The following is a 25102-nucleotide window of genomic DNA, read 5'->3' as shown; positions in this document are numbered from 1 at the left end:
TCAATTTCCTTTCCTTTATATTTTAAGGTCTTTCTCTTGATGACTAACAGAATTTGTTGTTTCTCAATGGAATTGTTTTGTTTAATCACTATGTGTTTTGTAGTTTGCAGCCTTGCAAATCCAATCCAGCCTTGGATTTTTTTATCCTTGGAAGTGATCTATGGATTCTTTTGATTTGCACTTTGATTTTTGTGTTTGAAAGTTATGGATAATTTTCTTGTATTATCTTTAGCATTATGGTGTTCAGATTAATTTTTTTATTTGTCCTATTCTTCTATAATCCTTAAGTTGTTTCTAAGCATTCTGTCTTTGAGATCAATGTGTTTTACATTTATGGAGAATGTGTTACTTTTAATTTTATTACTTTTTACTTAAATTTATTACTTATTATTCTCTTCTGTGTCTTTGGTGAGACTTTCCATCACAGATTCAAAATTTTCTATTCTACCAATTACTTTTTTCCTATGCAGGCTATACATTCTACTATTTTTTTATTATAGCTTTTTATATACAAAATATATGCATGGGTAGTTTTCCAACATTGACCCTTGCAAAAAGTTCTTTCCCTTTTTCCCTCCACTCCCTCCCCTAGATGGCAGGTAGTACCATACATGTTAAATATGTTAAAGTATATATACATTCTATTCTTATAATTATTTATCTTTTAAACCAGGAATATTATACTGTGGTTTTATGCTCTTTTCAGAATCTACAGTCTTTTGCCTCAACATTGAATGATTTTCTTTATCTTGAAAGATATATTCAGAGATGCCTGAAAACCTTTATTAGCTCTGGAGGACACATTTCCTTCTGCTATTAATGTCTCCCCTACTGGTTTATAACTGCTTTTGTTTTTCAGCCTTTCCCCTTATTTTTCTCTTTTGCTCACCTTATGATCCAGTCTTCTCTCATGGAAGTTTCCCTGGGGGCTAGTTCTCAAAGCATCTCAAATTTCCTTCCATACTAGGTCAGTATCCTAGAATTGTGCTCCAAATGACTTCTGGAGTGACCCAAGTGGCTTCAGCTGACTGTTGGACTCTTTCCCTAAGGCTTAGTGGAGTGCCACCTCACTATTCTCACCCCACCATATGTTCTGCCCCTATTCTTTTTATTCTTTGATCCAGTGGCACTTATTACTTTCATGCCACTATCATAGCCTGAGCAAAATGTCTACCATTTGAAATTTGAATCTCCATGGCACTGGGGGTAGGAGTCAGCACATAGAATTTTGCTTTAATATAAAATGCAAATCCTGCCTTATTCCCGTTCTTCTTCCATCCAGTGGCACAAAATGTTGCCACTGGAGCTATAATGGCTTGAGAAAATTTATGCTACTTAAAGTTTGGTTTTCTGAGGCATAGGAAATCTGCATCAGGGGAAGGATCAGGGAAAAATTCAGAGTTGAGTCCTGTTGCTGATCAGTTTGTGCAGCCTTGCTGCTGGGATTATGGTGGGTAGTAAGGGGAAAAGTGCTGAGTAAATGCTCATTAAGGATTAGGGAATAATCCCTAATGTCTAATGCCTTCTCTGCTGTTAATCCATTGAATTTTTACCTTTTTATTTCTTAGTATCCTAGACAATGTAGACTGTTGAAATTAATATATCTCTGTTGCAAATTCCCATTTTGGAGAGATTTGAGAAAATTAGAGAAAACATCTAATCTTCTATTTTGTTGGTCAATTGAACTAGAAATCCCAAGCTAATTCCTAATATTTTCCAAATATTTATTGCTTCAATTTAGTTCCACAGTTTGCTTGGTATACACTATTACATTTTTTTAAAATTTCATTTATTTAAAACTTAAATGCAAAATAGAAAAAAATGCCATGTGCATAGCAGAATATAAAAGAAGATTCAAAATATAAGGCAATAGGTATCCATTTCAAGAAAGCTTATATAGTAAATTGTAGAGGGCTGAAACTATTGAGTCAATGTACTGAGGTCAGGACTGCTGAGCACTTGAGGCTAACTACCAGTTGGACAATACTCTAGGCATATGCTTGGAAAATGGTCCTTCCCACTATCCTGTGCTGGCTCAATGATTGGTGTATAGAGGATTGTAGGGACTAAGGGGTGAAGTAAGACTGGCCAGAATCTCTCTTGGTGGTAGATGAGGGAGAAGGCGGTTGCAGAGATTCTGCTTCCATCCTGTTCAATCCTGTGTCTAAGGACCAAGAATAAAGACTAAGGACTTTTGTTTATACTGACTCTGGCTGATTCTGGGGTGTCTTGGGTGCTAGCATAGTCATCACAATAAATATTATACATTCTGTTCAGAGCTGTCTACCTTTGCTTCCTTATAGGTTTTCTTTTGTCTTCTGTGTAATTTTTACTTGATTCTTTCCCCCCTTCCTCTCCCTCCCAACAAAATTACAATTAATGTGCAAATTATATATGTGTGTATGTACACATTCATATATATATATATATATAACATATATACATATATATACACAGATATTTATAATCATAATATACATACATTATGTGTGTACATATATATTTATATATGTGTATGACCATACTATGCTTGTCTTCTCTTTCTCTGAAGATATATATTTTCCTTCACAAGTCATCTTTCCTATTCTACAGCAATATTTCAATCTTACACTGTCTAATTATTTTAAATAATCTAAAGCAATATCAATTAATATCACTCACATATAGTATAGTCTCCCTAATTTTTAATTTTGATTAAATATATTTTAGTTTTGACTTTGAGAATATCCATTATATTTATAGGTAAAATAGATTGGTTTTCTGTCTGAGAGGCACTCCAACTGACTCATTCTGTCTTTTCTTTTCTATAGGTAGCAACATTGGAGTTTTCTATGCCTATGACATGGATCAAAATGGCACTTTAAATAGTTTTTTACAGTACAAAATTGTGGATCAGAGTCCTTTGTTTCCAAGTAATGATCTCTTTCTTATACAACCGGTTGATGGAATTATCCAGCTAGCCAAAACATCTTTAAGAAAGCAAGACACACCTCAGTATCATTTGAAAGTGCAAGTGTCAGATCGAGGTTAGTACTTTCTGACCCATAAATCTAGAAGAGAATTCAGAGGCAGTTTCCTGCATTGACCTGGTTGTGAATGGTTTGTATTCACATTTGCTCTGTGATTTTTTTAATCATTGAAGAGAATGATGGCTCACAACATAAATGCTATTGTCAGAGCCCAGGGGAGAACAAACAAAAAGTCAGTCATTTTGTCTAGTTTTTCCCCTTCTGGTCTAGGAGGAATATCCTCTATGAAGAAAGAGATATCTCTCCTTGCTTCCCTATTCTCCTTTTGCAGACCATCAGGAAGAATTCCCTAACTTGCATATAGCAGCAGAAGTACTCTCTCCTCACTATAAACAAAGACAAGGTTACCTCTTTAGATTTACTAATGCTATCACTCCATTTCCTGGGTTCAATTCTCCTCCTCATGTCATTAACATCAAATTGTATAAATGGGAAATGTGAATTTATTTTATTATAGTCCTCTTGCCTCACCCAGATATTGGGTGGAACTATTCTGACTATGTCCAACATCAAGAAATTCTGAGTTAATTTGTGAATTGCCCCAAACACTTTTGTACTTAAAAAGGGCTTATAGAAAGTTTACACTGTGCCAAAGGAACACAAAATTAGTGTTGCCTGTTGGTAAGGAAGTTCTGTTGGTTTCTATACTCTTGCAGTCTGGTTGTTCCTTAATGGTTAGGGCAAAAGGATTTTCAACAGAAATTTTAGGTGACATTGCTTTGTTTGATTTTCAGCTTTCACAACAATCTGTGATGTGACAATAAACGTTATTGATATCAATGACCAGATCCCCATTTTTGAAAAAAATGATGTGAGTATTTGCTGGACCCTATCTTTTTATTTACTGCTTGACAATGATTTTTGGAACAAAATGTGGGATAAAAAAACATCCTGAAGCCCCATCCCCCCCCCCACACACGTATACACACACATAAGAGAAAACCCAGATATAGCAGTTAACTCTAGCAAACACACCAGGAACACACAAATTCTTTTCAGTGGAAAATTTGGTGATCATTCTTTTTTGATAAAAAGTACAAATATAAATTCAAACTGGACATGGTGACATATACTTTTTATTCCAGCTATTAGGGAAGCTGAGGTGAGAGAATCTCAAGTTCAAAAGTTGTAACCCGCAGTGAGCAATGACTATTAGGCATCTGCACAAAGTTCAGCATCAATATGATGATAGTGTATCACTAAATTTAGGTCACTTAAAGAGAGGTAAACCAACCCAATTAGAAATATAGCAGATCGAAATCCAATAACAGTTGGACCTGTGGTAACTCTTCTAATTCCATTCTAGGGGAGATGGGGAAACGTAGTCTTAAGAAATCTAAACTAAACTAAACTAATACACAATCAAGTCCAAACCCATTGTGCTAAACACTATTATATTACACAAAGAAGGATTCTAGTCACTCTACTGGAATTTGAATCCATTTATTTCACAGACTAGCTGATAATACAAAATTCCACCATAGAGAAGACTAGAACAATCCCTTACAGCATGTTAGAGGTTTTTGAGCTATATTGAAATATCTATATTGTCAACATGTTTTAAATAAGCATATATAGTGCAAATTAAAATGAATAAAATAGTCTTTATTCAGAAAGTATCATCTTTGGTAGACTTTAAAAGAATATCATCTATACCATGGTAAAATAATTTTACTTTGCTTTGCAAAATTACTGTAAATTGTAGTAAGAAATAATTCTTCCTATAGAACATTGGCAGTTTAAGCCCATTTGATAACTGTTGTGTAAGAGAAAAAAATATAAAGAAAAACTAAGTCATTTGCAAATTTTTGTAGAAATGGGTGAGGTGAGAGAAAAAAGAAAAAAATTTAATACTTCTTGAAAAATATAGATGATCATTTTTATTCTTAGTAGATTTGAAACTTGATTTTATTCAATATTTCATTTAAATGATCTGTTGACACATCATTTTAAAAAGCTATTTAGGGGCTCATTTGTTATATTTTGGGGTCATAGTTGAACATAATTCTTTAATAAGTGACAGGAAGATCACAGCTGACAAATTTAACAACTCAACTTAAAATTAAAAGGAGATTTTAATTTTGAGAAGTTTTGTAGTAGTTAGAAATGCAACAGAATTGATTATAGACTAGACACAAAGGATACCCCAATAAAAAATAAATAAAACTTTCTGTCTCAATGAATATCCAATCATTTGAGGGTTTTTTTTTTTGTTTTTTTTTTTTGCAAATGACAGTCCTAGGATTTGGATTGAGATCCTTAGCCTGGATCATTTAGCTTTTTCATTATTTATTTATTTTTACTGAATCATTAGTTATGTCTCTTGTCTTCTGAAACTAGTGAGGCAAGTTTTTCACTTGGGAATTAGTAGACTTATTATAATCTGAACCACAGCTAAACTGAACTAATCACCTGACATTTTCAGGCTTTTCAGGACTTTGCTCTTTCAGGAATTCTCCATCCCCATTTCTCCCTATTGAAATTTTACCCAACTCTCAAGGATGAGCTCAAATAATATCTCATTCCTGATCCTCCCTGTTAGAAATGATATTCCGGAGGCGGAGCCAAGATGGTAGAGAAGGCACACTCGACTTTCTAAGCTCCTCTCATTCCCCTCACAACCAACTCTTAAATTCAGCCCAAAAAATAGCACTTGACTGTTAAAATTCATGAAGATAGAAGCACACAATTTACCAGCTGAAGATAATCTGGAAGATCACCAGGAAAGGTTTATCCTGAGGGGCCAGGAACAGACCAGCACAGGCAGGGAGAGACTAGCGTCCTGAACAGACCAGGGGCGGGGGTGATCTCTGTGGCTAGAGAAGTTATGAGACAACTCTGCTATAGACTAACTGCTCTGCCTTGATTACAAAGCAGTAAACTGGCAGAGAAATTAAAGCCTAAAATAGAGGGTACTTTAAAAAATGCCAGAACCTAACAAGATCTGGCTCTAACCACCCAAAACCGGAAGTGACTCAGGCAGACCCATAATACAGCCCTGTAGCCACATTCTATAGTTTGGGGCTTTTACAGGGGCAGTTACAAATCTGCACAGCAGGGGGGCACACCCTGGGGCAGCCTCTAATCTGCACAGTGAGGGGCTCAGCCTGGGACAATAGAACTTCCCCAGCATGACTGTGCTCCCCAGGGCAGAGACACTTACGGTCCCTATAGGACTTATTCACTGCTCAGTCGCTAATACCCACAGCCCCAGGGCGAGTTTTGGCTTGGGGTAGTGAAACTTTCATTGCTGAGTGTCCTAGGCATCCTCAAACTTTTAAAATAGGAGGCCAGTTCACTGTCCCTCAGACTGTTGGAGGGCCAGACCATAGTAAAAACAAAAACTTTGTTTTGTGGGCCTTTAAATAAAGAAACTTCATAGCCCTGGATGAGGGGGATAAAACCTCAGCTGCTTCATCTGGCCCGCAGACCCTAGTTTGAAGACCCCTGGTAGCCCCAGGGTAGTCTAACCCGCACAGCAGGGTTCTTTGCAGGGCACTTTCCCCGCTCAGCCCTGCAGGCCTGAGTTACTTCCCAGTGGGGAACTCTTTCCCAGAGCACTCCAGTACCTCTCTACTCTTTGTAGCTGGTTGGTAGGACAGCTACCCGTCCATACACCTATCACTGTTCTGCAGAGGAAGCTGGTAACTTCCTGGCCCTGAAGGCAGACTCTACAAGCTTTAAAAAATGACCATCAATAGCTTCTATACAGAAAGAGAGCAGCTTTTCAACCCCAAGGAGACTAATAGCAGACAGTCTCCAGACAATTGGTGATCCCCAACACAAAAGGCTCTCCTAGAAGAGACTATTAAAAACCTTAAAAGACAACTAGAAGAAAAATGGAGAAAGGAAAGAGAAACAACTTCCTGAAATATGAATTGGAAAAGGTAAAAAACTCACAAGAAGTGCAGGGAAACAGAATTTGTGAACTGGAAAAAGAAAATAACTCACTAAAAAAAAAAGTTAATGAAATGGAAAAAAATTCCATAGAGCAAAACAATTCATTTAAAAACTCAATTGGACATATATCCAATTGTAAAGTAAAAAAACCTAATGAAGTAAAAAAAGTAAATGAAGAAAATAACTCACTAAAAATCAGAACTGAACAAAGAGAAATGACTGATTCACTGAGACATCAAGAATCAGTCCAGCAAAACCAAAAAAAGGAAAAAAAAAAAGATTGGGAAAAAATGCCAAATATTTACTTGGAAAAACAACAGACCTGGAAAACAGATCTAGGAGAGATAACCTGAGGATCATTGGACTACCCGAAAATTATGATGAAAAAAAGAGCCTAGATACTATTTTACAGGAAATCATCAAAGAGAACTGCTCAGAAGCAATAGAACCGGAAGGTAAAATAGGCGTTGAAATCCATTCCTATTAGAAACACTTGAGAGTAGAGGAATACATGGACTTTTCCTTAAAATTATCAGTAGCATCTATTAAAAACCATCAGTAAGCATCATATGTAATGGGGACAAACTGCAACTATTCCCAATAAGATCAAGAGTGAAACAAGGTTGCACACTATCACCATTACTATTCAATATTGTATTAGAAATGCTAGCTTTGGCAATAAGAGTTGAGAAAGAGATTAAAGGAATTAGAGTAGGCAATGAGGAAACCAAATTATCACTCTTTGCTGATGATATGATGGTATACTTAGAGAACTCCAGAGATTCTATTAAAAAGTTATTAGAATAATCCATACCTTTAGCAAAGTTGCAGGATACAAAATAAACCCACATAAGTCATCAGCATTCCTCTATATCACTAACAAAGTCCAACAGTTAGAGTTACAAAGAGAAATTCCATTTAAAGTAACTACTGATAGTATAAAATACTTAGGAATCTATCTGCCAAGGGAAAATCAGAAACGTTATGAGCAAAACTACAAAACACTTTCCACACAAATTAAGTCTGATCTAACCAATTGGAAAAATATTAAATGCTCTTGGATAGGGTGAGCAAATATAATAAAGATGACAATACTACTATTTATCTTTTTATTTAGTGCTATACCAATGAGACTACCAAAAAACTATTTTAATGACCTAGAAAAAATAACAACAAAGTTCATATGGAAAAACCAAAGGTCAAGAATTTCAAGGGAATTAATGAAAAAAAATCAAATGAAGGTGGCCTAGCGGTACCAGATCTAAAATTATAATATAAAGCAGCAGTTACCAAAACCATTTGGTCTTGGCTAAGAAATAGACTAGTTGATCAATGGAATAGGTTAGGTTCAAAGGACAAAACAGTTAATAAATTTAATAATCTAGTGTTTGACAAACCCAAAGACCCCAGTTTCTGGGATAAGAACTCACTATTTGACAAAAATTGCTGGGAAAATTGGAAATTAGTATGGCAGAAACTAGGCATTGGCCCACACTTAACACTGTACACCAAGATAAAGTCAAAATGGGTTCAGATAGTTTACCTCTCAGACCTGTGGAAGAGGAAGGAATTTATGACCAAAGAAGAACTAGAGATCATTATTGATTACAAAATAGAAAATTTTGATTATATCAAATTGAAAAGTTTTTGTACAAACAAAATTAATGCAGACAAGATTAGAAGGGAAATGGTGAAATCTAACTCGGTTTCAATTGATCAATGATGGACAGAGGGAAGCAGCTACACCCAAAGAAAGAACATTGGGAAATGAATGTAAATTGTTTGCATTTCTGTTTTTCTTCCCAGGTTATTTTTACCTTCTGAATCCAATTATTCCTGTGCAACAAGAGAACTGTTTGGTTCTGCACACATATATTGTATCTAGGATATACTGTGACATATTTGACATGTATAGGATTGCTTGTCATCTGGGGGAGGGGGTGGAGAGGGGAGGGAAAAAGTCGGAACAGAAGTAAGTGCAAAGGATAATGTTGTAAAAAATTACCCAGGCATGGGTTCTGTCAATAAAAAGTTATAATTATGAAAAAAAAAAGAACGCACAGGAACTAGAATAAAAAAAAAAGAAATATTTCCTTTCATTATATCATAGCTAACACCTTGTTTTTCTCTTTGAACCTATGGTATTGTTTACTTTATAGTTATTGTACTGTTGTTACATATTCATTTATGTATTATATTTCCCCTGGCAGAGTGTAAGCTCTATATACATTGGGATCAAATGAGTCATATTTTTATTTCTTTTTTAGATCCTATTTTAGCAGTGTTCTAGGACACTGCTATGTAAAAGTTGGTGCATAATAAAATGATTGTTGAATGTGTGAATTAGTGCACAAATATAGTATCTTCTGTCATGCTTTCTGTGAGCATTCTCATATGTTTATCTTTCTCTCCCCCCTAGTATGGCAATCTTACTATTGATGAAAACATTGCTGTTGGAACAACAATTCTCACCATCCAGGCCACAGATGCAGATGAACCATTTACTGGGAGTTCCAAAATCTTATATACCTTTACTAATGAAGACTTTGATGGAAAACTTGTGATTGACACTGATCCCATTACCAATGCAGGATATGTCAAGATAAATAAGGTGAATGATCTACTTTAACTGGATCCAATTGTTTTCATGGTTGAATAGGTCTATCTTTTTTATTATAGTAAGAGGAAATATTGTGTCATGGGAAAAAAAGGAAAATTTGATTTCAATAAACCTGAATTCACAGCCTGATACTTAATATGTTACTTCATATGACCATGTCCATATTATTTATCATCTCTGGATACTAATACTTGTACAATCCACTTTTATTACAAAATATGTTACAAACCTTAAAGCACTAGATTTTGTGATCTATTATTGTGAAGAACTGTGATCCACTAGAGCAGAAAATCTGCATTATAGTAATGTTTTCATTGCAAAATAGTATCACAAAATCTGAATGTAGATAGATATAAATAATTTTAAGTGTGTACATAGTACTACTATTCACAGAGTGCTAAATTGGATGATGTCTACAGTAGTATACATGAAAAAGGATAGACCTTAACATTAGTTCTAGGCATGGTTTCACTATATTGCCTGATGTTTCCCCTTTTGTCTATTTATTCTACTGATAGTTAAGGGTAAATCTCGCATTTTTTCCTGGATAGAATCTACCACTCTGATGATCAACTCTCATTGTAAGTCACAGACCTTCCAGTGGATTAGATAGTCAAGGACCAAGTTCTGATTGCCTTTGTTCCCCACCCACAAAGTACCTATAAGATGGGAGAACCCCACATGGCAACTTTATTTTTCAAGGCACACTGAAGACATAGCATAACTATATTGGACCAGTGACAACTATCCAAAATGAGATATATATTTCAGAAAACCAGAAATTAGGGGCTAGGGACTAAGAGGATAAGAATCAGTGACCTAAATCCTAAAAATAATTATTTTTAATCAACTGGCACAAACCTGCAATGCCCGCCAGGAATGCGCTGCTAATTCCCAAAGCAATAACTACTCATTGGTGGGCTGTTCTTTTGAGAAGTTTTCCCGTATTGCCACAAGGCTCAGACATTGGAATGAATGAGGAGAGAGCCCTTTCAGCACCATGGCTAGCAAGTTTGATCAGAACTTTAGATTTCTGATAGTTGATTATGCTGTTGTAATTAAAAAAAAGTCGTTTGGCTTCTCTTGAATTTAGTTTCCTCATCTGCAAAATTATTGTTTGTCCTTTATTTTTGAAGAGGATCTATGAGATCATGGGTAATACTAAAGCAGAGTTGCCTTGCTCTTCAGTTTTACTCTCTCTTCCAGAATCATTGAAATCTAGTGGCAGGACAGTGGCAATGGCCCAGCATGCTGTAGATGACTTTGGCATCTTTGATGTCTAACTAAGCTCTAAGAGCTCCATAGCACCTGCTTCAGCTGCCTTCATGGCCATTGGAACAAACTTTTCTCATCCACCCACCCATCCATTCTCCTGGAAGAAGTCTTCATATACTGGGGTAGACATCCCTCTAATCCATCCAACCTGGTTTAACCCCTCTGAAGAGACAGTTTACTAAGGTGTGGCCGCTGCACATGCTACAATTCTTAGAGCTAGAAGTGAAAGTTGAGTGAATCAGATAAGGTAGATCAGCATCTGTGAAAAATCCTCACACTACAGATGAACACAACCCATCCATCTCAGCAACCAACCAATATGAAAAAATGACAGTACTTGAAGTCATCAATCTACTGAGTGCTGGAGGTTTTAAAGAGTTGGTATTAGGAGTAGGAAGATGTTATAATCCTTGTGAGTTCACCCATAAACCTCTTGAAATCTCCCTCTCCCATCAAAACTGCAGAACTGTAAATGAAGACATATTGGGGCGTAATATGTGCTACAGACTCATGAATTTTGATTCTACATTTATTAGCTATGTAACTCTGAACATCTCTCTGAGATCTCTTTGAGATCTCAATTTCTTTATTCAAATGGAGATTATAATAATCTTTAATTTACCCATTAGCAATTGGGAACAATAATTGCCTATTTCACAAGATTATTTTATACTTTGGGCTTTTATTCATTTATTCAGTGGAGCAGCTGAGTAGCAGTGGATAGAACTCCAAATCTGCAGTTGGAAAGACTTGAGCTCAAATCTAGCATAGAGGTTTACTAGCTGTGATCCTGGGCAAGTCACTTAACCCTATTTGCTTCAGTTTCCTCATCTGTAAAATAAATTGGAGAAGAAAATGGAAAACCATTCCAGGGTTCCTGCCAATAAAACCTTACCTGCTCCGAGCCAGGCTGTCTGCTAGCTGCTGGAAATATGAAGAAAAATATACCAAAATAGTTCCTTCCTTCAAAGGAGCTTACATTAAATGGAGGTGGATGGGGTGGATGAGAACAATATGTTCAAATAATCAAATTTAAACTATTTATCAGAAAGAAGTAATTTTGGAGAAGGGGCACTAGCTACTGAGGGATAAGGATAGGTTTCTATGGATGGGGAAGCTCATACAATTTAAACTGAAATTTAAATATGTTACAATTATTGATGTAATAATTATCAGTAATCATTTTCTCAATGTGTCTGTTTTTTTTTGAGTTTCATTTTATCTCTCAGGATCATAGGATTTTAAAAGTTGGGTAAAATTTTTTAAAAAACAATTTTTGGATGAGATTTTATAACTTGTTAATCCAAAGTCTTCTTGTTTTCAACCAGCTATGTGTTGTCTATAAAAATAGTGATCATATTTTCCATTTTGTTATTTCTCAATTGTTGAAAAATGGCAGAATACCAAAGCCAGAGTCAACTCCTGGAGGACATTGTTTGTCACACTTCTTAGGTGACTCTGGGCCATTAATTATAATGATTGAATTGACCTTTCAAACACCTGGGTGCAGGATAGGAGCTGTGGGAAGACCATAATTTCACTTTTTATGCAGAACCAACAAAATCTGTATACATTTTCTCTGTCTAGGTAGATCCTTGCCCAGGCTTGTTTTTCACAAAGTCATGCTGATTGCCCCTTGATGCCTCGTCCTCTCAAACTTTTCCAATGTATTTTGTGTTATGTGCTCTTGTTCCAATATTTTTCCAGGTGTGAAAGTTAAGTTTTCAGATTCATAGATTCTGGGATTGATTTTTTCCCCCTGTTTTAAAAACACAAATCACAGGTCATGCAGCCCTTAGCAGAGTTTCTCCCATTCTGATAAATATCAAATTAAAAAGAAATTTTATTATTTGCCATATTATTTTCACACATAAGAATGCCTATTAACAAGAGTAATAATAGTTTTCTGTTTAAATGGGGACCTGTACCCAATATCTTCCCTCTTGGATTCCCCCCTCCAATTCAAAGAACTTTAATTGGCAACCTTTACAGAGTGATTCAGAAAAAGCAAGGTATTAAACTCCTGTGATTTCATTACCAGGAGAGAAGTATTGGTGTGGGAACTACATTTGCTTATGGTCACACAGCCAGTACATGTAGGAATACAAACCCAGAATCCTATCCACTATGATTCACTGCCTCTTGACTTGAATGCTGGTAATTAAATCTTATTAAATTATAACTTTTTTCATGGACTTCATTTTCCCTTTAAAGCAATTCAAAAGTTAATTGTAGCTTTTTAAACCTCAGTTTTCTCATCTGCAAAATAAGAGGCTTAAACTAGATGACCTCTTAGTTATCTTCCAACTCTGAATCTGTGATTCAAAATCCTCCACCAGTACCTTAATATAGCATAGAAGCCCCTCAAAGTTCTCAAAGGTTATGCCAACAAAATACAATCTCTACTAGCATTTGATAAACTATAAAGATTTCTATTACTACATTAGAGATGAATAGTAGGGTGGCAATCCAAAGTCAAAACTAGCTAAATTCAAAGAGGTTCGGGGTCATGAATTTTTTGGCAACTCCAAAAGATCATTTACCAAAATATAGAGGGGTTGCAATCTGTATTGGTGGAAGATATATCCATGTTCATGAAATTATAGGTCCCTGAAGTTCATTGGCAATGGCAAAGTTCTTCACTTCTTAACATAGGGTTATTGTTGTTGTTTTTTTTAATAAGCATGATGTGATTGGTCCTGATTGGTTTAGTGGGATATGTTATACTAACATTAAATCTTTCTTATCTTTCATCCCCTCAACATCCCCTCATGAATTCTTGGAAATGACACGATATAGTTTCTACTTATTAAGCTGTATCCTAAGGAAATGAATCCCTGAATTACTTGAGAATGTTATATGATAGTATAATGTTGTGTGATATTTTTGAGCTGAACAAGGAAACTTTGAATCTTTCTGAAGATAGTCAACTGGCAGAAAACATGAATTAACATTTTTTGTTGTTGTTGCTTGTTTCCCAACAGCCTCTTGATTTTGAAAAGATGCCAGTGTACAATCTCATAATCAAAGCTGAAAATCCTGAGCCACTTGTTCAGAATGTACGTTACAATGAAAGTTCCTATGCAAAATTTATTCTTATGGTGTCAGATGTCAATGAAGCTCCTGTATTCTCCCAGGCATTGTACCAAGCACAAATATCTGAAAATGCTGAAATAAACACCAAACTGATTACAATAAATGCCACTGATCCTGAGGGAGAGGCAATAAGGTAATGAATAGTTCTCCTTTGTCTAAGTCAGATTCATTCATTTTAAAGACAGAGATCAATTAGCAGTTTGGGATTGGGACATATTTTCCTATGTGAAACAAATAGGTAGAACATATAACTCTTCTTTCAGTCTGATCAGATATACTATGGCTAATTTGATACACCTGATGATATGAATGTATTTGGGGGGAGGGGGCTGAGGCAATTGGGGTTAAGTTACTTGCCCAGGGTCACACAGCTAGGAAGTAGGTAAGTGTCTGAAATCAGATTTGAACTCAGGTCCTCCTGACTTCAGGGCTGAGGCTCTATCCACTGTACCATCTAGGTGCCCCGATTTAAATGTATTTTTAAGGAAATTTATAGTGTTCTTCTCTTCTCTAAATTATAATGTGGGATTGTGGGAGTTATGACTTGTGACTTGTGAATTTCTTGGTGAATCTCCCGAAGTGCCTATCAATTCCACTGGCTTTAGCACCTTGTAAGAATCCTAACATCTAAATTAGCTTTGTTTAGATCATGGAATAAATAGATTGCTACACTTGGAGTCAGGAAGATCTTAGTTCAAATATAGCTTTATAAAAAATTTACTGGCCAGGTAGGCAATTTACTTGCCGTAGGCAAACCACAACTTCAAAGTGCCTCAGTTTCTTCATTATTCCTCATAATATGAGATCTAGCTCCTAGGATTGTTGCAAAGATAAAATGAGATAATAACTGTAAAACAATTTGCAACCTTTAAAGTACTATGCAATTTCTTATTTTTATATCTGCATGTGATAGCAGCTTACAACTTTATAGAGTTTTCACATGGAAGATCTCATTTGTGCCTCACACTATTTCTATGAAGTGAGCATGAGCACCCCTGTTTTATAGATGAGCAATCATTGGCTAAATAACGTTCCCAAGATCACTCAGGTGTGAAGTAGTAGGACTGGATCTAAAACCCAAGTCCTAATTTCTTTCTTTTTAAAAAAATATTTAATATTTTCCTCAGTTACATTTAAAACATTTTTTAACATTTGCTTTAAATTTTTTTGAGTTTCAGATTCTCTCCCTTATTCCCATGTCCAGAGCCCATTAAGAAACCACACGTGAAGTTATGCAAAAGATTTCCATAAGTCATGTTGTGAAAGGAAACATGGATTTCCCACCCCTTCAAAAAAACACTCAAAAAAAATAAAGTAAAAAAAAAAAAGAAGAGAGAGAAAGAGAGAGTGGTAGTACCTGAAATAATTAAGACTTGAGTTTGAATCCAGATTTGGAATACAAGGTTTTGCAAAGATGAATGTTGAAAACTATCTGCATGTATTTAGAAAATAAAATACTATTAAAAGACATTAACAATTAAAAAAGAATTTAAATGGCAAATGGTTTGATAGTAAATGACATAAATGATAGTGCCATTTAACAAAACTAATTTATTTTATGTAAAATAATGTAATGTTTCTTTTACTCCATTTCCTTTGTGAAGTTACTCCTTGAGTGGGGACACCCGAGGCTGGCTGAGAATTGATGGAGTCACTGGTGAGATCTTTACCATGAGATCCTTGGACAGAGAAACTGAAAAATATTATCAAGTGAAAGTAATAGCCACTGAGAAAGGTGAGCAATTATGTGGATTTTAGGAAATAGATCAATAGCTAATGGTAAAAGGGGCAAATAGAGGCAGAAAGAGTAATTTATTAGCTATTTGGATTGAATGTGAATGAAGTGAGCCAAGTACTGAGCTAAATATTATGGAAGCAAATACAAAGAAACAAGATAATCTCTTTCTTCAAGAATCTTATAATCTAATTGAAGAAAAAACACACATATAGTGGGGAGAAAAGTGGTTTTGATCAGGGAAGTCACAGGTCTGGGGAGTAAAATCATAGGGAAGTTGATTGGCACAGTCTTTCTAGGAATGATTGCTTCTCTCAAAGCTAGAGGTTCAAAGCTGGTAAGGGGAAGATTATTTGATGGCATAACATAAAGTTGTCTGGCCATGGAGAATCTTGGTGGGAGTGAATTGGGGCTAGATATGGTGAATATTCACTAATCAAAAGCTCAGGGTCCCAAGATAGGATCTGGAGTGCCAGATAGATGCTGGAAGTTGGAGCACAGCAACATGTCATGAGGATCTCCAGAGATACAAAATCTAATGGAAAGTCTTTTCAATGCTATATATGTACTTATTTTATCTTCAATTTAGCTCTGTCCTAGTATAATAAGAAAGAAGGGATTTAAAATAAAGAAAAATTTGGTCTCAGTTTATCTCTTTCTAGGGTTCTCTAGATCTTTGGGGCCCTGCTAAAGTAGGAAACCTGACTTTGGAAATATCTGTCCTCCCAGCAAATGCTCTGGTTAAAGTGGAACATATGTGGAGTCTATCTGGGCTCTGTGACAATGCTCTCATTCCCTTTCCCTCTTCATACTTGATATGGCCTAGAATTTCTTTCAATAGGAAGAATATGATCTGCCACCAATATCTGTCATCCAGAGACTTCTAAAGGTAGTGTGAGCTGAGAAATGCCATTGTAGATTTATTTGAAACTCAATAACATCTCATTACTTTGCCTTATCTCCTGAAACTTCAATTTTCTATCACTGAAACATTTGAAAAGAAAATGAAAGGTTCTACAATCCATTTCAATTACTGGCATGAAGATTATTTTTGATACTTTCAGAAATAAGAACAAAAGACAAAACTACTAGGAAATTCCACTGTTGTTCCCCATACAACTGATACCAACAAGAGAAATTACTATTGACCCAATTACATTTTCAGTCTCAGTTTTCTTGACCTTTCTGAACCTTAGTCACCTTATCTGTAAAAAGAGAGGATTAGAATAAAAAACTTCTAAGGTCCCTTCCTATTCTAAATTTATGAGCCTGTGAGACACGAAATATATTAACAAAGCTACATCAGAGTTTACATAGACTAGGTTGTAAATGGGATAGTATATATAGAGAGACAGACAGACAGAGAGAGACAGAGACAGAGAGAGAGATGGAGAGAGCTCCAACTGTTAGTCTAGGTATGTAAAATACTGATCACCTTATCCTCTCAGAAGTCTTATATGATATTAAGTTAAATCATAAATCCTTAGTAAGTTAGAATAATCCTTAGACATTTACTTTCAGTTTCTTCCAAATCATAAATCTCCTTTATGGCACTCATGACAAGGGCTAAGCAAACCTTTCCTTGCAGATATCCTACAATGGAAAGACTATACAGCAGAGGCATCACAAGGGGTACTTTGGCTTGCCTTTACAATAGGAAATGTCTAAGTGCATATTAAGATAAATAATTGAAATGGATATTTTACTGGAATTTCACAAGATGAGATTATTCTAATATTTAAATGGATTTGTAATCTCATTGATTCAAAAGTTCTACTCTTTGATTAGGCTGCAACTCATCCATTGCTGCTTAGCTTGAACAATTCTTGACCATGGCCTCCCATATGATCATCATAGAAGGTGCATCCAATGTGTTAAAGGTCTTTCTTGCCTTCTCCTGACATACAAAGAAGAGTTGAATTAATGATGAAAAATCTAAAGGATTCAACTAAATTATTACACCTACCCTCAACATAACATGAGGATTAACACTCAACTTAGACCATATTTATAATTGCTACCACTGATGGAAGTATTGTGAATCTCACCCAAAGTGCAGAAATCCTTGGTTCAGAAATGACTATTTCTAGCCTTTATTACTCGAGAGGAATATAAGAATAAAATAACAAGGAAAATCTTATTATTGTTGTCATTGTTAAGGTAAAGTATAGACAAGGAAATATAGAATAAAGATAGAGAAATCCAGCAGAGGGGACAATAAATATTTATTAAGTTACTATGTGTCAGATATTGTTCTAAGTTCTGGGGCAATGGAGAAGCATAAGAAATCTAAGCTTACTCTTTTAGAATCAGGCAGATATCAGGTGAAAAAATAAGGAGAAATAACTGTGGCCAAATTTTTTGAAAGAAAGGAACCTTCTTTCATTTATTTATCTATTCATTCATTTTTGTCATGAGGGAAAATATAGAAATACCACACTGACTGCAAATGTTTTTTTCCTTTAGGTGGATCCCATCTGACTTCCTCAGTATATTTCCACTTAGCCCTTCTGGATGTAAATGACAACCCTCCTCGATTAGTGAAAGACTACACTGGTTTATTCTTTTGCTATCCACTTTCTAAACCAGGAAGTCTCATTATCGAAGCTACTGATGATGATCAGCAACCAGCTTGGGGTCCACGATTTGATTTTTCCCTTGGCAATACCAAGTTGCAAAATGATTGGGAAATTTCCAAAATCAATGGTGAGTTGATAAGAAGATTTAGCTTGTAGACTACATTTAAATCTTGGTGAAATATTTGATTATATTTTCATAAACTTGCAGCATTAAACTAAGGTTGACTTTCTGCTTGTTGATAGGATGTTAGACTATTTTGAATTTAAAGAAGCTACCACCAGAAGAATGTCTTTAGTGTTAGAAGAATGAAGAATTTTCAGCACAAAAGATATTCTCACCTAAATAACTTTCTTGACTTGGGATAGAGAAGGAATTGAGCTCACAGAATAGCATCATCGACTACAGTTAGATTGATCATTGGTGGTCATGAAAACCATTTTCAGTGACTATTCACTAAAACGACCTTATCTTTATTGATACCTTTTGTTTTATATAATTCATTTCTGAATATATCCTTTGTATTTTCCCCCTCAGTGTCCTTTTCCATGTAGCTTATTGGTTATTTTTCTATGTCATATCTATGAGTCAAGATAGAGGACTTCTACAAACTTTTTTAAAATCTAGGCAGACAAATTGAAGGGAAAGAATAAGTGAGTTGTTTTGTGAAGAGAATACTCTAAGTAACTAGTATGAGTTTTGGAAACCCGTTAATTTTATTTTTTAAAAAATAAAGAGAAAGATTTAAAAAGAAACTAGAGATATACATTTATGCTAGCTCTATACTAGGAGAGGGTCTTTGGGGTAGAGTGAAAAGAGCATCTTTAAGTTATTATTCATATTATTGTTAATATTTCATAGTATAATTATTATACAATATGTGATTAATTATCTTTAATCAAAATATTTAATCACATAATAATGTTTGTATTATTAATAAGTTAATGCATGTAAAAACATTATTTTGAAAAGGGATGCATAGGCTTTGCCATATTGCTAAAAGGATTCAAGAAGTTAAGCATCTTTAGGATAGGGGGGCTCTAACATTCCTTCTAATGCTAAATCTATGATCTTAAATGGAAGGATAGTGTTAATAATAAAGTGCTTTAGTCATTCTGACTCCAAGAATTTAGGGGTAACATTTTCTTTCTGCTTTGTATAATCTAATTCCCATGCTACATAAATGTGACCACTTATTTTTAGTATACAAGCAAAGCTGGAAAAGACTTTGAAACCAAGTCTTTGGTTTCACACCCTGATGGCTGTGCTGTCTGCTCTGCTTGGCCATTGATTTGGACCTTACTTTAAAGATGGGAAAAGTGTTCCCACAACAGAGAGTTTAAGGTACCAGACCTTACTTGCTTCTGTCTCATGCATTCCTTTGAATCTTTGTCTAATTTCTCCTTTTGACAGGCAGCCATGCTAAAGTTTCCATAAAACATACAAATTTCGAAGAGAAAGTATATGAAGTTTCAGTAAAAATTAATGATGGTGGAAAACCACCCTTAGAAAACACTGTCTCTTTCCCAGGTAAGTTATATCTCAGTCATATATATATGTATATATATATATATATATATATATATATATATATATGTATATAATGTTTACTGGTTAGGAATAACTTCCTGGGAGTCTGTGCTCTTTCTTCATTTGTTTTATAGAGTTAGTCTATCAATGAATATTTATTAAGTACCTGTTAAGTGTTAGACACTAGACCAAGAGCTAGAGATACAAAGAAAGGGAATAGATAGTTTTTGCCTTCAGCTTACAGACTAACGGTCTAAAGGGGGAGATGATGAGGAAATTGAAAAAAAAAAAAAAAAAGAAGGGAGAGTTTGAGATAGTACTGGAAATAGAGAACTGGCTTCAGAGCCATGAAGTCCTGTGTTGGAGACTTGTTTCTAATAAGTGCTGACTGTGTGAAGGAGTAAATCAGTCTCTAAGCTCTCCAGGCAACTCCCCAAGATTAGAAGTTATATAGTAGATCTATATTTGCACTGATGAGTTTCTTCATTGAGAGTTCTCTATTCTAGGGAATTCTCAAATCAGGACATGAAAGAACAGAAGAGATGTCTTTGTGGGGTAGAAGGACAGGGAAGAAGGATCTTTTTATCTCAAGGTAATAACCCACACTAAATAACATTTGTTTTGCTTTTCAGTCACTATGTGCAAGTGTGCTAGTGATGGATGGTGCTACCAGGAACCAGATTCTTTTTCTGGGATGCCCACCGTGGCCATGGCAGTTGGAACATTCCTAGTAACGTTCTTGGTCATTGGTGAGTGTCATTTCTTAGATCCAGATGTGATAGCCCTTAGTCCAAGAAGCAGTGTGGGGCTTGAGCTGACACCTGCATCCATATGCCATTAGCTGTGCTGGTAGCAAGTAGAGCTAATTGTCATGAACAAAACATGTTAGTAATATCAGCAGCTAAAGTTTGTGTCACATTTTGTTATCTCATTCCATCTCTCAAGAAAACCTGTGAGTTATGTGTGTCTAGAGTATATTGTTATCCTTGTTTTACATGTGAAAAAACCGAGACTGGAAGAGGATGAACTAAGTGACCAAAATCACGCAATGAATATATTCTGAAGACTCAAACCCAGGTCTTTTGACTCTAAAGCCAGTGCTCTTTCAAAACACCGAGCCATGCTGCCTTTCACTGAAGTGGAGCATAGAACCTATCTTTTTGCCTTTTGAGAGCAGATAATTTCAATATGTCCCAAATAGAACTTGCTTTCTACCTGTCTTGCCCAATCTACCATTTTCCAAATTTCACTCTGATCAGTCTTCCAGTCTTCCAAGTTCACAGCCTTACTCCATCCACATACTCCTTTACTCTTCTTAATCAATCATTTCTCTTATCTTGCCATTTCTATTTCCACATCTCTTGTATCCAATCTCTTCTCCACAGTCACTACTCCTATCACTTTAACTCAGGATGTCTCACCTGAACTTTCTAACTCTCAGTAGCTTCCTAATTGATCTCTTTGCCTCATATCTCTCTCTACTCCAATTCCTCCTCCATAAAATTGCTAATCTTGAACACAGGTCTGACTATTTCACTTCCCTACCTCAAAAAACTCTAGTTGTTCCCTGTCAGTGTTAGGATGAAATATGCTTATTGGGCTTTTAAAGCTTTTCCCAATCTGCTCCCCACTTAAGTTTCCAGTCTCATTATATATGACTCTTCTTCCCACATTAATCAGTCTAGCCAAATGGGCTGTTCACCTCCCATCCCCATACCTTACCACTGTCCATACTCCATATCTGGAATGTATTTACTTCTTATTTCCAACTTTTAGGATTCTTTTTTTCTTCACTGTTTGTGCCCTCCTTCTCCAAAAAATCTTTATATTTATTTTTTGTGTATTTTGTGTGTATACATAGGTGTATCAACACACACATATGTATATATTCATCTTTAAGTTTTTTAGTTGTTTTTTATTTGTACCAACTCTTGTGACCCATTTTGGGATTTTCTTGGCAAAAATACTGCTTTATTTGTCATTTTCTTCTCTAGCTCATTTGACAAATGAAGAAACTGAGACATACAGTGTTTAGTTGACTTGTCTAGGGTAACACTGTCTGAGGTCAGATAAACTCAGGAAGAGGAACACTTTGATGTCCAGGGACGCAAGTGATATAGGCAGTAGTTGTAATATCAATGTTAGAATATTTGAAAATTAAAAAGTTACTCCATGAAAATACCTGTGTCTCTTGGATAACTTCCTTTATGATGGGGGTTATATTTTAAGTCAGAGCCTAGATGCTGAGTAAAAATTTTTTGGTTATCATATCTGGAGTGGGAGAAACTATGCATTTTTCCTTGGTCTTCTTTCAAGGTTGTGGTCTCTCACACTCTATGTTATCTCAAAAAAGCTCTGTTATAACCCAGGAAGAATTCTGTTGGAGTGAGTTTTTCATAGTAGATGACAGGTCCTATTATTTTAATTCTTTTACAGGTTCCCTCGTTCCCAGAAGTCTTTTGTATATAGCTAATTGATATCCTAGCAGTTCCTTTTTAAAGTTGGTAAATTAAAGCCTGGAGAAGAATAATCATGCTCTGAATAGAAGCCAGATGAAACAGCTGTTTTAGGATATATAGGGAATGATTTAGATGTAGATTTGATAAAATCTCAATTTGAATCCTTTCAAAGTGATTATGGAGAAAAGGAAGGGCTTAGATTTTTGCAACAGAATATTAATCAGTATTTCCACTAATCTTATTATCCATATATTCTGGATATAGATAAATTGATATCTTTATATCTTTTTATAGATATAATGATATATCTTTAATATTTTATGTTTTACATATAAATTTATATATATGTAAATAAACTGAAATATGGGATAGATGTTCTGGACCTCTGATTTTAGCAGTAGAATCTATGGAAACCCTTTCACTGTTACAGATTGGACTGTAAACTGTATTTTAATAGTTCAGTGGATAGAGTACTGAGTATAGAGTCAGGTAGACTCTTCTTCCTGAGTTCAAATCAGGCCTTAGACACTTACTAGCTGTGTGATGATGGGAAAGTTATTTAATCCTGTTTGCCTCAGTTTCCTCATCTGTCAAATGAGCTAGAGAAGTAAATGGCAAACAAACCAGTATCTTTGCCAAGAAAACCCCAAATAGGGTCATGAAGAGTCAGACATGATGGAAAAAACAACAACAGAAAATTTTTTTTTCCTTTTTAAAAAATTAAATAGGCATCCATGAACGATAAAATTCAATTAAAGCCATGTTAGTAATTAAAATTTAAAAACACAATCTATGAATTTAAAAGAATGATAAAACACAATTTCTCTTCAGTTGTCAGAGTCAAGAACTGAAGGAAGTATAATGTGCCGATAGTTCAAACTAAGGAAAATATTTCAAAACACTTTGCCTTTCCAAAGTTTAATTCTTGGTCATTCAAACCAAGAGGTGTGCAAAGCACCTGGTGGAGCTAAGCCCAGGAGTGACTCTGAACAGCTGCACCAGCCTCTGGAGCAAATCCAGGCTCCCACTCTCTACATATCTCTTAAGATTCTTTTTGTATATTCTGTGATATCTAGCATTGTGTCAAACATGTCAGGTTCTGGTTATATTCTTACTGACTTGTTGAAAATGAAATGTTAAGATAGCTTCTGTCTTAGTGAAAAAAAAACACCACAAAACTTCTATCCCTTAAGCTATATTTCTTCTTCATTAAGCCCTAAGAAGAGTGTGTGTTATTTAATATGAATGGTTGATTGTATTATGAAAAGGCAGTATGGTTTATTGGACATAAAGCCTACCTTCAGACCTTGTCTCTGAGCCTTGTTGGCTCTATAACCCTGGAAAACCTCTTAACCTCTCAGCACTCTAAAACAACTCTCTATAGATATATCAAAGACATGGTAGCTGGGAAATATTTAATAAAATATTTTAAAGTAAATAAAAATATTGTAATTATAAATATAAATATTATATATAAATATATTGTTATATAACATATAATATTATATATAAAAACATAAACATTTTACAATATAAATATTGTAAATTATAAAAATAAAAAAATAAAAATATGGATTATATTATACTTTAAAACTAATTCAATATATCCCAAAAGAGATCTTTATGTATAGATTAGTGGTCTCATATATCAATGAAATCATTTGTTGTTCAGTCATTTTAGTCATGCCCAACTCTTTATGACCCCATTTAGGGTTTCTTGGCAGAGATACTGGAGTAGCTTGCCATTTCCTTCTCCAGCTCATTAGACAAATGGGGAAACTGAGGCAAAGAGGTTCTATGACTTGCTCAGGATCACACAGCTAGTAAATGTCTGAGGCCATATTTGAACCAAAGAAGATGAGTCTTTCTGACTTCAGGCTCCATATTCTGTATACTTTGCCACCTAGCTACTCCTGATCTCTATCCTGTGTTGATTCATAAGAACCTTTTGCAAACATATTAAATAACAGTGTATTTTTTTAATAGCAACTATTTAACAATGGGTTTTTCTCTTTCAGGTGTGATTTTAGCAGCTACATTTATCCATTTGAAGAAAAAGAATAAAACCAATTCTGAACTTGCTCAGTCACCTGAAAATGTACCACTAAGGACATGATTTTGGAGGATGGATTTTTAGTCTAACTACAAGATGTATATTTTACCATCATGACTTTTTATTTCACCATTGTATTTTTGGAAAAATGCAAACATTTAGGTCTATATCTATTCTTTCAGATTTTTGACAGAAATTTCCTCTCACCCAATCTTTACTTACTTTAAAAATATTATACATGCACATACTTTCCATTCTTCCATAACATATGCTGCTTCTGTATTGCCTTTTCTTATTTATCCAAGAGCACTTAGACCCAAGAGGTCTGGCTCTATAGTCGAAAGAGTACAAAGTTGAGTCAGGAAGAGATGGTTCAAATATTGCCTCTAGCACAAAGCAGTTTAGATGACAATGATCAAGGCAATTCCCACCTTGAAAAAAATCACAGATCCTCAATTATTTATAATCAGGACCTGAAAATTGCCATTTTATTTAATACCATTGTAGAAAACAATACAATATCTCCCTCCCTCCTTCCCTCTCCTTCTCTCTCTCTCTCTCTCTCTCTCTCTCTCTCTCTCTCTCTCTCTCTCTCTCTCTCTTATTCCTTCTCTCCCTTCCTCCATGAACCATTATTTCATTTGTATGGAAAGTTTATAACAGAAGGAAAAGAGCAAAACTGGGACTTGCCTTGCATTGTGAATAACAAAATTCAAAGTCATTAGGTTTTTTTTTTCCCCCTCAGCATGATTTGCTAGATTTCCCAGTTTTAAAATGGTCTGAACCTGGTAATCTTCATTTGCAGCTTTCCTATATTTTAGCCATGGC

General features: G+C 35.1%; 1 protein-coding gene across 1 annotated transcript in view; it reads left to right on the top strand.

Moving 5' to 3' along the window:
• The window catches only part of CDH17 (cadherin 17), a 36256-nt gene extending 11433 nt beyond the window's left edge, over positions 1 to 24823 (top strand). The window contains exons 8-16 of the mRNA XM_012541719.2: positions 2811 to 3026; positions 3764 to 3840; positions 9349 to 9540; positions 13809 to 14053; positions 15525 to 15655; positions 18122 to 18361; positions 19646 to 19762; positions 20395 to 20511; positions 24240 to 24823. Coding sequence (XP_012397173.1) covers positions 2811 to 3026; positions 3764 to 3840; positions 9349 to 9540; positions 13809 to 14053; positions 15525 to 15655; positions 18122 to 18361; positions 19646 to 19762; positions 20395 to 20511; positions 24240 to 24337 — 1433 coding nt within the window. The 3' untranslated portion in view covers positions 24338 to 24823. The remainder of the gene's footprint in view (positions 1 to 2810; positions 3027 to 3763; positions 3841 to 9348; positions 9541 to 13808; positions 14054 to 15524; positions 15656 to 18121; positions 18362 to 19645; positions 19763 to 20394; positions 20512 to 24239) is intronic.
• The last annotated feature ends 279 nt before the right edge of the window (positions 24824 to 25102 follow it).

The sequence above is a fragment of the Sarcophilus harrisii genome, chromosome 1 (assembly GCF_902635505.1).
Source record: "Sarcophilus harrisii chromosome 1, mSarHar1.11, whole genome shotgun sequence".
Lineage (NCBI taxonomy): Eukaryota > Metazoa > Chordata > Mammalia > Dasyuromorphia > Dasyuridae > Sarcophilus > Sarcophilus harrisii.
The sequence above is the reverse complement of the archived record's forward strand: the minus strand, read 5'-3'. Positions and strand labels throughout refer to the sequence as shown.